The following is a 12,783-nucleotide window of genomic DNA, read 5'->3' as shown; positions in this document are numbered from 1 at the left end:
ACTCTTCCTGAACTCCCTTCCCCCTGGGGTCATGGTCCCCTAGGGCCTCACTGAGAAGCCTCCTGAGCTTGTCTAAGTCGGCTTCCCTGAAGTCGAGGACTTCCGTGTTGCTGACTGACTTTGCAGCTTTACGGCGGATGGTGAAGGTGATCAGTTCGTGGTCAGTGTCACCCAACTTCCCATCGATCACTAGGTCGCTGATTAGGTCATCCCCAGTAGCCAGTAGCAGGTCGAGCAGAGCTTTGCCTCTCGTTGGCCCATGGACTTCTTGAGTCAGTCTATATTTTCCTATTAATTGTATATACAGAGTCACATCTGTTTTTAAATATCAGAGGAATAGTTTTGCCAGAAATCCATTCTAGTGGGATAACTACTCTTGTTATACACTTATTTGCAAAGGCCTTGAAACTCCCTTGAAACAGGTGACTGGTAAGGGGTGCATGGGGGTGCACATGCCCTCCCAACAGGGCTGGTGCCTCCCCGATGGCTGACACTGATGCCGTTGGTAGGGCTGGTGCCCCCCGACAGAGCCGCTGCTGTTGGCAGCTTCTGCGGGTGCCCCCCCCCCAGATTCAGGAGGCACTGGTCACTCATGCCTTGAAACATCTATTTTTGGCAGCCCAACCAAGCCTGGTCACCTTTTGAGAAGGGAAAGGAAAGAGGGAACCCGGTTAGAAAATGAGAAGGAGAAGGGAAGGAAGGTCTGCTAGAAGTTGTGGCCTTGTTGAGGCAATGTTTTTCTGAAGCCTTAGCAAGACAGGGTCATGGGTACCAGGCCTCTAGTGTACACAACAAATAGGACATTGTCCTTGTGAATTTGATTGTGTTCCATTTTCTATTGCAAAGTCTTGTATAAAGGGTCAGAATATCAGAGACAGACATTCTTAAATGATCATAGGTAGAAGAACAGAAATAAATGCATCCCTTAAAGATAGCCAACAAACAGCATTTCAGTATCCCTCAAAAGGAATGTAGAATGGGATTAAATGCTAGTTATTGAGAAACATTTCAGATCAGACCTGTTTTACAGTATATTGTTCTAGAATTTGTACAGGCTCCAGGCTGTGAAATGCTCTTCTAGACCCTTCTCAAAAGGCCCCACAACTCCACCTGTGCTGGATTATATCCAGATATGAAGATCTCCCTACATTGTATCTGCATTGCTTGCTTTCCTATGTAGCAAGATTCTACCAGCTTCTCTTGAAGAAGTACAAGTTGTGCCTTTCTGAGCATTCCCTGGGACACTTCAGATGATTGTCTATCCATCAGAATCAAAGCACTGCAACTTTTAATCAGTCAGGCTAAATACGTACTTATACTTTCATGGCTTTGGTTCAGCAAGACATATTGTTCCAGCAAAGCAATTAATAATAATGTATTTGACTTGAAGCTTAAGGTTAAGTATGTGCTTAAATGTTTTACTCACATGAAGGCTAGGGCCTGAGTTAAAAGCAGGCTTTTCATCAAAATAAAGGGGTCTTAAGTCTGTTGTTAACATTTAAAAATTGCATTGTCAAATGACTTATATACAACACTGACAAAGTTCGCACCATGTAGCTCAGAAAGATCTTGAGTTGGAATTTCCTAGGACTCTTCGTATTCTATTGACACTGGATTTTGCTGCTTATCTTGTCAAGAGGTTGCACAATTTCCTGTAGTTCTTTGACATCTATGGCTTGTCAAAGAAGAAACTGAACTGATAATTTTTCCTCAAAGTACTGAACAAAACTAAGGTAGTTTCTCGCTACAGTCTTTCAGCACCAGGAATTGTATTTAGAGGTTCTTTGAGGCAGGCAATCTGATTATAAATAGGCTTCACCTAATTAAATGGATCAACTGTACAAGTATGTGTCCCAGCACAGCTGTTCCGCTTCATTGGGCAAAACGTGCATTGCTCATTGTCCCACCCACTGGTCATGTGAGGTAACAGATGATATGTTCCTCACTTATAGAGTTGTACTCCCAGGAATCTGGGGTGCATCTCTGTAAGCAGGGAAAGCCAGGGTTCCCCCTTGCAGAAATGTGTCCTGGAGATTCCCAGGTTCATGCCTTTATGCTGGTTAAGCTGGGCAGGTGCTCCCAGAGCTTGAGGGGCCTGGTTTTGCATGGGCATTATTGGGGCATGCAGGTCTGGTTCTCTCAAACCTCAGGATCTCCTGCCTGGTGTGGATCCCTGCTCCAGGAAGCCCACATTCTCCCACCATAAAGCAAATAGACATCCACAGTGGGGAAAAGCAACATAAATTATCACTACCTCTTGGCATGGCCACAAAGGCATTTGTGGCATGACAAAAAACATGAATGCATATTTGCTTTCACTTTGTGCCTTCTGGTTATGGTAGCACAAAGGTAACATCTGTTTCCAGCCTGTGTCTTTTTCTGTATTAAAATAACACCTTGAAGTGAGTCTCTGATCCTGATCAGGATCTCTGGGTACTACTTTGCAATCAGTTTGGATAATAATGGGCATGTGTGGAAAAATACACACCACCTTGTGAAAAGTGAGACTTGATATAAGTTTTTTTTTTCTATCTTCCCAATAGTTCTTTGAATAAACTTTGATAAAAAATTAGGGAAGTCAAATGATAATGAGAAGAATGGTCATTTATACCATGTGTCTCTACCCTGCTTGTAACACAGGAAATTATCTAAACCAGACCCATTTTCCGACTTTGGCTTTATTTCCATATTTTCTCACATACCACGTGTCCCCAAATAAGATATGCACCTTGCCCTTTTGGAAAGCAAACTGTGGGGGGAAAAAATCCCAGTCATGTCCTAGAGCTAGCTTTTTCTCAGAGAGGCTGTGCTGCAAAATGGCTGCCAGTCCTCTTGGGACAGAAAGCAGCAGGGGCAGAGTCCAGTGTTAACCCTTTTTCTAGCAATATGCAATTTGGACATATGCCTGGTATCTGGGCTAGCTTTACAAAAGGGTGAGGACTGGTAGAGTGTAAAGCAGTTATGACCCTAATACCTCTTCCAAAAGTGCTAGTAGAAGTGATTATGGAGGGAGCAACTGTTTGTCAGGAGTGTGACCAGTACACGGGGAGTGAGGGGTTGGAGCTTGACCCTAGAGGGATCAGGAACAGACAAGGTCCAGACTGGAGTCAAGAATCAGGAGATCAGTAAATGGCAGGGCAGGAGGCCAAATTAAGGGCTTGAAGCAGAGGCAGTCACCCTGGATAGAGCCATGAGGCAGGAACAGGAAGAAGGGATCTAGATTGTAGTCGCTAATAGCAGGTCCAGAATAGACAGCTGTAGCTGTAAGGAATCGGTACTTGGGAGATTAGAAAACCAAAGCCAGCTGTCAGGAGACAGGGCTCTAGACTGAAATCAGGCGTTAGGGGGCAGAGCATGGCAGAAGCCAGCAGGTCAAGAGCAAAGGGGTTGAGTTGGGAACTGGGAACCAAAGGTAGACATCATTCCTGTTGAGGACCGTTTTGAGCATTGAAAGAATTGCTGCCTATAAACTGGCAGCCCTGCTCATGCGAGCAAATAAGCCAGCTAGAAGTATGCTGCTGGCAGACAGGCCCACTCAGCTAACCAGAGCCAGCTGGTGGCAATTTAGCTAGCCTGCTGCCCGGACTCCTGACACCACTGCACAAGAGATTTCCTTTTCCTTCATGCCTAAAGGCTTTGTGCCTGCCAGTGGATCAGGGAGCATCCATACCATCTGCCAATGCTAATAGAGTGAAGCTAGGATTCATATCGCCTTCTGCTTGGGTGATGCTTGAAAACAGTCTTTTAGCCTAAAGTAATTAACTGAGTGGCAGGCATTTAATTGTATGAATCTAACTTGAAGCAGTCATTTGAAACATACTTCTTAGACTTCAAATAACTGTTTTATCCCTTCTGCACATGAAAGTAATTGTAATTAGTAATTACGGTAATTATTGATAAGAATGACACACTAGATGTTCTTATCTATCTGACGCAAAATGTATATCACTTGTCTATTTAAAATACCTGAATCTAGACAAATCTAATACTTTTTGTATCGAGCCTTTTTAGGGCTTTCTTCATTCCTTGGTAGCAGAAAAATATCCTGATTTTTTTTTAATAATGTAAAACTCGCAAAAATTGCTGTAAGCTTACCCATAAAGTATACTTATTTTTATTAAGTTGTTATGTCAGAAATTAAACACAATACTAACTTTATACACTCACCATATTAATGGAAAAAAACTATAACATTGTGCTTTAAAACGTTGTGAATTTTACCTTTTTTCATCTACAATTTCCTTATTGTTCTGTGAGGCGGAAAATCAGTTTACCCAAATATTACAAATTAGCTCTGTCATGCAATATAACTAGGGGTGGGTGAGCAGGGTACCAGCTCTAGGCACAAACTTAGGAGGGATGCCAGAATGGCAACTCCCTGGGGAGCCTGCGCCAAAGCAGCAACAGCAACAAGCTAGGGTGGGTGGACCATGCAGTGGCAACAGAAGCTGCCACCAGGCCAGGTAAGCCTGACCCATGGGCTTAGCATTCCCTGCTGCCACCCACCATGTAAACGCGTGCGCACACATGCATATTTCTATTGCTGCTCTCTACCAAGCATAAAAAGAGGTTAGTTACACCTGTGGCTCTGTCTTCAGTTAACAGTACTAAATATTTACCTACCTAGTTTTCAAAATATATAAAGTTGGGCAGTTGGACTCTAATTACAAACAGACAGTAGATGAGGACAAAGAAAATAAAGTTAGGTGTTACTGTTTATACATTTTACATTGCACTCATTGCACTAAAGTTATTCACCATAAGAATTTATTGTTATCAAAGCTGGATATTGGTTCTTCAAGGAAGTAAAATGTTGTTTCTTCCTCCTCAGGGCTTAGTTATTGAACGACTTGGACGTAGACCTCTTCTCATTGGAGGTTTCAGTTTGATGGTTGTTTTCTTTGCTGTACTTACAGCATCTTTGACTTTACAGGTACAGTATATTCACCACATAAATACTGTCTCTATTTTTTTTTTAAGTCACATGCTTATCACTACTTGGTTTCAGCTCATTTTCACAGGCCCTGACCAGTTTTTGATTAAATGATCTTTTATCCTGAAATGGGGATTTGAAGTTCTGTCTTCTGTTTAGTTCCAAGCCTTTTTTCAACATGTGATTGCTAGTCGTCATAATTGGGCCTAAAAGGTTGTGTCATTCTGCTCTGACCAATGACTTCCTTGTATTCAGGGAATCAAGTACCTCTGTGAAGTTAACTGTACCCACTGTTTAGCAGGGCTATATTGCAGGGGTTGCCAACCTGCAGCGTACTTTCCACAAGTGGCACAGCAGCCTGTGTGTGTGGCATACATCAGACTAGGGAGGGGATAGGGCAAGGAACAGTAAACTGAGCAGCAGTGGAAGCAGGAGGCATAGGACAGGGAGCAACGATCAAAATAGCAGATTGGGCAGGAGAAGAGGATCAGAGTGGCATGCAGGGAGGGCACAGGGCTAATTTGTGGTGTGCCTGCCAAAAAGGTTGGCCCACATTGCTATATTCCATGCTTCATGCCTTTGTGCTTTTGTTCTTTTTGCAATTACTTTCATTCTGTCTGAGCCTTCTGTTCACTGGTGATGTTTTTGTTTCTTTTTCTGGAAACATGAAATGAGTAAAATTATAAGGAAAAAACCCAGGAGAGAAAACATTCCAGTACCACTGAAACTTAGAAATTCAATTCTGATATTTTTACTCATTATATAAAGATTCATTATTTGCTGAGTGGCAGAACCTGGCTTTGAGACATATTGTTAGCAATGACTTCACAAGTGACTATATGTCAGAAAAAAATTATTAAACAAATCCTAGCACTTAGCTGAAGTCAGTTTAATGGCTGCCTTGTTTATCTTCCTGTGGATGAATAATCATGTAGTTTTCTCTTGTTCTTGAAGCTTCTGTCAGATTTTGACAAGTAGAGCTCTGACAGACTTCAGGCAATTTTTTTTTCTGGCCAAGTTGAGATATTTCTGTCTTTGCTAAAGTATCTAAAATGAGCCCCACTATTAATACAAGTTTTAAATTTTTGGTCAGGTTGAAGAGAGTTTATTGCATAGTATATAAATGCACTGTGTCATTTTATAGCCGCCTTATTACAGTCAAGTTTGTGTCATACAATAAAATGGTATTTTACAGACTTTGTTTTCATGGCAAACTTAAGACACCTAACTTAGACTATAGCAAATGTTGTTATATATTGAAATATAGGTTGAAAAGTTGTGTCTTTCAATTTCTTTACTACATATTGTGACTCTGAAAATAATTAGGCAAACTCTTATAAATCAGTGACATTCCTTTGCCTTTAAATTTGACTTGAACCATGACTCCAGGCTACAAGCAGACTTAAACTGTTAACCAGTTTGAATTTGAGCTCTTTTTTTTCCCCCCATAAAATGTGCTGAGGACTTTGGAATTGGACTAAGGTCCAAACTTCAGAGCTTGGGTTCCTTTTTGATGCCCTTGGCAGGCATCACATTTAAACATGTGGTTAATGTATTAGTGGAGCAATAAACTGTCACATAATACATGCTCAAGGAATTTATCACTTGATGAGCCACAAAAATGGTGATCCAAGCTCAGAAATACTACTTGTTAAATGTAAAATATCTTTGCAGCTTGTTTGTATTACTCTTTCATTTGAGTGTTTGGCATGTTACACACAGGGTGATAGTGTTTGGCCAGGTCTATTAAGAACCAGAGTGTAGGCAGTTGGGAAAGGTCATCTGATATACAGGGGAAGTCCAAGAGCCAGGGTCCCAGGAAGCCAGAGATCTGCAGCCGACGTCAGGGTAAGCCAGGAGCCAGAATCAAGTTTGGGCATGTCAGAGCCAGGGCTGTAGTTAGGATATGCCAAGATTCAGGGCTGGAGTCAGAGTATAACAGGAGTCAGAACTGGAATCAGGAGCCAAAGGCAGGTTAGAGTAAACAAAAGTCAGGGCCTGAGATCTCAGAAATAAAGCAAGAACGTACTCAGCTGTCAGGAGCTTTTGCCCAGACAGAGTACTGCAAGCTGGGCCTAGCTTTTAAGGCTGGAGTAGGTGGGGCCTGCTGCCTGTGGCCTCAGGGGATTGGCCACCCAGATTGTCCCACTAAGACCAGCTGTGTTCAGGTGCACTGCAGGTGGTGCCCTTTTCCAGGCAGCCTCAGGGGATGAACTGCCCTGATCTTCTGACTGGGACGGGGTAGGCCCAGGGTTCTGATCTGGCCTCATTACAAGGTCCTTCAGCATCCCAGGGTGGACTGCTCTCTCCACCACCATCCCCTTCCTGCCAGGGGTCACCCTGTGACTCCTGCTGGACTCTGCTGCCCCAGAGATTGCAAACGCACTGGAGGACAGGGGCACAATTCAGAAACTTCTTGACATTGAAAAACAGCTGGAGGTAACAGGATGAAGCTCAGTGCTGACAAATGCAAGGTGCTACATCTCAAGAAGAATAATGAAAAATACAAATACAAAATGGGTGAAACTTGGCTGGATAGCAGCACTTTGGAGAAGGATCTGGGTGTCTTGGTGGACCACAGACTCAACATGAGTTTGCAATGCGACATAGCTGTGCAAAAAGCTAATACAGTTTAGAGCTGTATCAGAAGAAGCATTAGATGCAAGATATGAAAACTGATAGCTCATCTTTATGCAGTGCCTCTTAGGCCTCTTCTAGGGTATTGTGTGCAGTTTTAGGCTCCACATTTTAAAAGGGACATAGAGAAGATAAGATGCAGAGGCAGGTGACAAAAATAATAAAGGGCTTGGAAGGCAAATCACAGGAAGAGAGGTTGAAGGAAGCATGCTCAGCTTGGAGAAAAGGTTCTCAAGTGGGAACACGATAGTAATCTTCAAATATCTGAAGGGCTGAGTGCTACATTTGGGGTCAGGAACAGATTTTATCCCATGGTCAGATTGGTACAGACCGTAAGGGTTTTTGCCTTTCTCTGTAGCAGGGATGTAGTCCTTTTCCTTGGATCTCTTGAGTGTATTTTAACAACTCTCACAGCAGAAGGGCACTGGCCACCATGGTCTCCCTGCCTAGAGGGCATGGAGCAGAGAGGGACAATGGGCAGCCTCCGCTAGCAGCAATCTTCAGCTCCCCTTGATGGCAAGTGCTGACAGCAAGTTCCTAGAGCACTTTCTTCCTCTGTGGAAAACTTGGCCTGTGAATGTGAACCAGGTCACATGGTTGGACACTTTCCATTGAGCAACATTAGTTGTTTCTTGATAGAAATTACAGCTCTGTTAGTTCACATTAGTGCCATAACCCTTAACATTTTATCATATGCTCTGTGAGTTAGTGAACACAAATTTAAAAAATAAAAGGTTCTGTGGCAAATGTATTTTATTCATGTTTATTGAAATGCATTATTTGTTTTAATACAGACAGGAATAGCATCCTTCAACAGTTCTTTGCATATAACACACTCATGGACTGCAGAGTCACAGCAATTAAGTTGTTTTTCAGTGATATCAGGGTGTAGCTGAAAAACCCAACCCACTCAGCTAAAACCACCACACGCCTTGTCAAGCTCAACAAACCCCAATGTCTTTGGGAACCAAGCATCAATCCCTGATTGTCATGCATTTACATTATGCCATCCTTTCATATTATACTTTGAAATTTAAAAAAGCAACCATGCAAACTTTCATGAATGTGGTAGCAGTGTCTCAGAATTTGTGCAGTGAAAGAAAACTCTCCTGCATAGCTTAGCTGAATTTCTGTATAAGAAGAAATTCAATATTTGTAGCTGCTGTAATACAAAAGACCTGGGATTGTACTGCATGGATACACATGTTAATACCAATTGTTCAATAAAATATTTTGGAAATAGTTGTTTCTAAGAAAAACTTTTCTTAGATTATAGAAAGAATCATGGAGGGCACATTGTATTCTCATCATATTGACACAAGTAATGTTGATGTGTGTTTTGCAGTATCGTGTATCCTGGCTTCCTTTCCTGAGTATAGCTTGCATTCTTGCAATAATTGCATCATTTTGCATTGGACCAGGTAAGCCTTCTTCATATTTCTGTATACTGTTTGTCTGTGTGATCAACTTTAGAGCTGAGTTTCTTAACACAACATTAAGAATTGGTGTCCCTGGATACATTGTGTTGGGTTGGGTTGTATTTTAAAGGATCACTATAGAAGTTAGTCTCTTGCTTGTAATGCTTCTAGTTCTCAGAAGCATGGCTTAGCAAGACTTTACCTTCAGTGAGTATTTTCATAGTTCGTTAAAGACTTCAACTCACATCACAGCAAAGTTCTCTCACTCATTCCTAATATACCTCCATAGGTTCCAAAACAATTTAGGTTACTTTCTGATAAATAGACGCAACTTTATATGTAGTCCCTTATTCTTAGTTTGTGGATTTCTTTACAATAAACTCTAGAACTCATTGTATTATACGGTTAGTTAATAATTTTTAATAACTACTGACAATAATAGGCCTGATGTGAATCTCAGTTACACTTAGTGCAATTACTAAACAACTTCATTCACTCAAATAACATTGCTCCAAAATCACATCAGTTGCACTGAGGCCAAAATTTGTCTATAAAATTAACAATCCCCAAAATTTTTACACCATTTGTTTACAGATTAAAGGAAGAACTTAATCAGACCACAGTGCATGTGCAAAATGATGTGTCACAAGAATGCTTCATTTTTTAAAAGCTGTTCTTTACAAAGGAGGAGAAAAAAAAATCAGCAGCTTCTATAGTGTTTTCTGTGTGCATGTCCCATCAGTTTTGTCACTTTTCCAGATAAATGTTTTTTTTTCCTTTCTTCAAATGGAAATTCAACAGAATTCCTGTTTCATCACCCTCATTGTCACTTCATTTAAGGTAGTTTTGTCTTTGGTGGTCATCTAATTAGTGAATTGATGTTGCAAAGACAAATGGAAAAAGCAGCAAGCTACTTTTTATGAATGCTCTACTAAAAAAAAGGCTAGACTTGTAGCATTTACAAGCACCCCAGGAAATGCTACAATTCTTTCTAATGCTCCCAACCTCCTGGAGAAATAATCTGCTAGTAACACAGTGACATTCACTCCTGACTGACCTAGGAGCCATATCAGCTATTGGTTAGTAAACAATCAGTGATTGGTTACCAAAAACCCACAACACATATACCCTGATGTATATTGTGACAAACACTACTATTCAAAAGAAAAGCCTACAGTACCTTCATTAATAGTTACACAGGACTTTTGCAGTTTCAGACCCTCACTGATCCAGGTTCCCCTGATTGCAGAAGTGTGCCCCAAGTATCTACATGGGAGACAAAGGGCAAATATCTGTGTTACCCAGTGAAGTGGATCAGCTGTGCCAGCACACATCCCAACAGCTGTGCCAGGACAGCTGTGCCAGGACACATCCCAACACAGCTGATTCTGCTTCAAGGATTCTACTTCAAGGATGACATCCGTTTATACCCTATAGGGGAATTGGCAAAAAGTGTAAAGTCCTTATTTAACTTCCCTTAAGACTTCTATGCAGTCTTAAGAGGAATGCCTCTGATTTTTGAATACCACTTTATAAAATCCAGCAGACTGTTGCTGAGATTTTTGTATTAAACAGGGCTGAGACAGAATTGAATTTGCCCTAAAAATGACAAGGGAATTACAAAACCATCTGCATTGCCAGTATTGGAGGGTAGGGATAGAAGCATTTTTCATAATGTTTCGGTTTCTTTAAATTCCTGCAGGGATAGCCATGGGGTGCACAGGATCAGGCCCCTGAAGCCTGGGGCATGTGGAGAGCTCAAGCAGCTCTGGGCTGTCCACACTTTCCCACCATTAGCAAACTAGATGCCTACCATAAAAAATGATACAAATTATTACCACAAAAAGTTGCAGCAATGATTTTGGGCATTTGTGCTGTGACAAGTGGCATGGATGTCTGTTTGCTTGGGCTTAGTTTTTTAATGGCAGCACAAAGGCAACATCTGTTTTCAGCCAAGGTAGTTTATAGTAAGTATGGATGCTTATAACCTCTATATTTTTTTCTAATACAACCTTCATAGGAATAATTTTGCAAAGTAATTTGAAAAAAAACCTTAAAATGGTTTTTAAAACTTTCAGGTTTTTTAAATCTTCAGAGGTACATTGCAGTTCAACACTTCTAATATCTCCAACCTTTTAAATAAATCCTTCTGTTTTTTTCACTTGTTTTTATTTTGTTCCTTCTGATGGAGTCTATTTTTGTTCACTTTGCTTTTATCCCTTTATTGCTGCCAGTCAGGATTTTCTAATGTATTTTGCACATGTATTGAGGCAATATTTCTGCAGATATGCAAGACTGAATCTTCTGCTGTTCATCATTGCAGACTGGTTCCTACAGAAATATTTAAATTTATAGCATTCTTTATGTTGCCTTTTCTATTATGCATATTATTTTTAAAGACATAAAGTATGATTCTGTGTTTGTTCCACAGTTGACCAATCCACCTCCCTGAAAAATTAAGTACTCCATACTAATATTGTGATGATAGTCTCCATAATACTGAAAACTGCTTTGATTTTTATGAAAAACAGTGATTGGCACTGTCATGTTCAAGGGGATGCTGAATTCAGAGATCAGTCGTATAGAACCATATTCTGATTCTGCTGCACTCAGTGACAACATTTCAACTGACTTTAATTGGGATAGATTTGCCTATAGTAAAACTATTTCTCTTATCATTCATCCTTCCATCTGTTCAGAAGGGCTCAGAATTTATGCACTCAGTTGCCTCTCTGCAGGGACTGTTTCTCTTTCAGAATAAGAAAGTAGTTTCCACCTCCTGAAATGAATGAAAAGAACTTATATTTCCAACCTAAAGAAAAAAGAAACAAAAACACTGAAAAGTAGAGCATCCACATCTGTTAATGTCACCAGCCTAAAGCATCATTTTAGCATTTTTAATACAATTATCATATCTATTTTGAGGAAGAGAAATGATGTTGTAGTCTTTCTGTTCCAATGCCTTAGGACTAGACTGTGCCACATGAAAGATAGTGCATAAGTTGCAGGATTCCTCAGACACCTGAGTGAAACAAAACTGCTCCCTACTTACTCTTTGTCTATTTGGAGGACAATAATTTATGTCTACTTTATGCCAGCAGTAAGTTGTGACACTTCTGCCCCAGACTTAGTGCTGGTTAATGCATTCTACCACCTCTCTTTACCCACAGCGCAGCTCCAAATTCCTCTTCTTGCCCACATATGAAGTCTGGGTAGCCCTTGCAGACAGACATTCTGCCTTCCATTACTTTCTTCCAGATCTGAGTAAGTCATGGAATCATAGAAAATTAGAGTTGGAAGGGACCTGAGGGGGTCATCTAGTCCAACCCCCTGCTCAGAGTAGGACCACCCCTAACTAAATCATCCCAGCCAAGGTTTGTCTAACCGGGTCTTAAAAACCTCCCAGGATAGAGATTCCACAGCCTCTCTGGGTAACCTGTTCCAGTGTTTTACTACCCTCCTAGTGAGAAAATTCTTCTTAATATTTAACCTAAACGTCCCTTGCTGCAAATTGAGACCATTACTCCTTGTTCTGTCATCCGCCACCACTGAGAATCATAGAATCAATGAGTCAGAAGGGACCTAGACAGATCATCTAGTCTGACCCCCTGCCATGGGCAGGAAGGAGCACTGGGGGTGGCAGGGGTCATAAGACCCCAGCCAGGTGCCTATCCAGTCTCCTCTTGAAGATTTCCAGGGAAGATGAGAGCACCACCTCTCTGGGAAGCCTATTCCAGGCTCTGGCCACCCTTACAGTGAAGTAGTTCTTCCTAATATCTAACCTAAACCTATCCT

At 41.2% G+C, this 12,783-nt stretch overlaps 1 protein-coding gene across 3 annotated transcripts in view; it reads left to right on the top strand.

Moving 5' to 3' along the window:
• The window catches only part of SLC2A9 (solute carrier family 2 member 9), a 232,864-nt gene that overhangs the window by 156,707 nt on the left and 63,374 nt on the right, over positions 1-12,783 (top strand). For all 3 annotated transcript variants that reach the window (XM_019526606.1, XM_019526607.1, XM_019526608.1), the window contains 2 exons: positions 4,832-4,933; positions 8,916-8,991. In XM_019526606.1, the coding sequence (XP_019382151.1) occupies positions 4,832-4,933; positions 8,916-8,991 (178 nt within the window). The remainder of the gene's footprint in view (positions 1-4,831; positions 4,934-8,915; positions 8,992-12,783) is intronic.

The sequence above is a fragment of the Gavialis gangeticus genome, unplaced genomic scaffold, assembly GCF_001723915.1.
Source record: "Gavialis gangeticus isolate Ggan-Ray unplaced genomic scaffold, GavGan_comp1, whole genome shotgun sequence".
NCBI lineage: Eukaryota > Metazoa > Chordata > Crocodylia > Gavialidae > Gavialis > Gavialis gangeticus.
The sequence above is the reverse complement of the archived record's forward strand: the minus strand, read 5'-3'. Positions and strand labels throughout refer to the sequence as shown.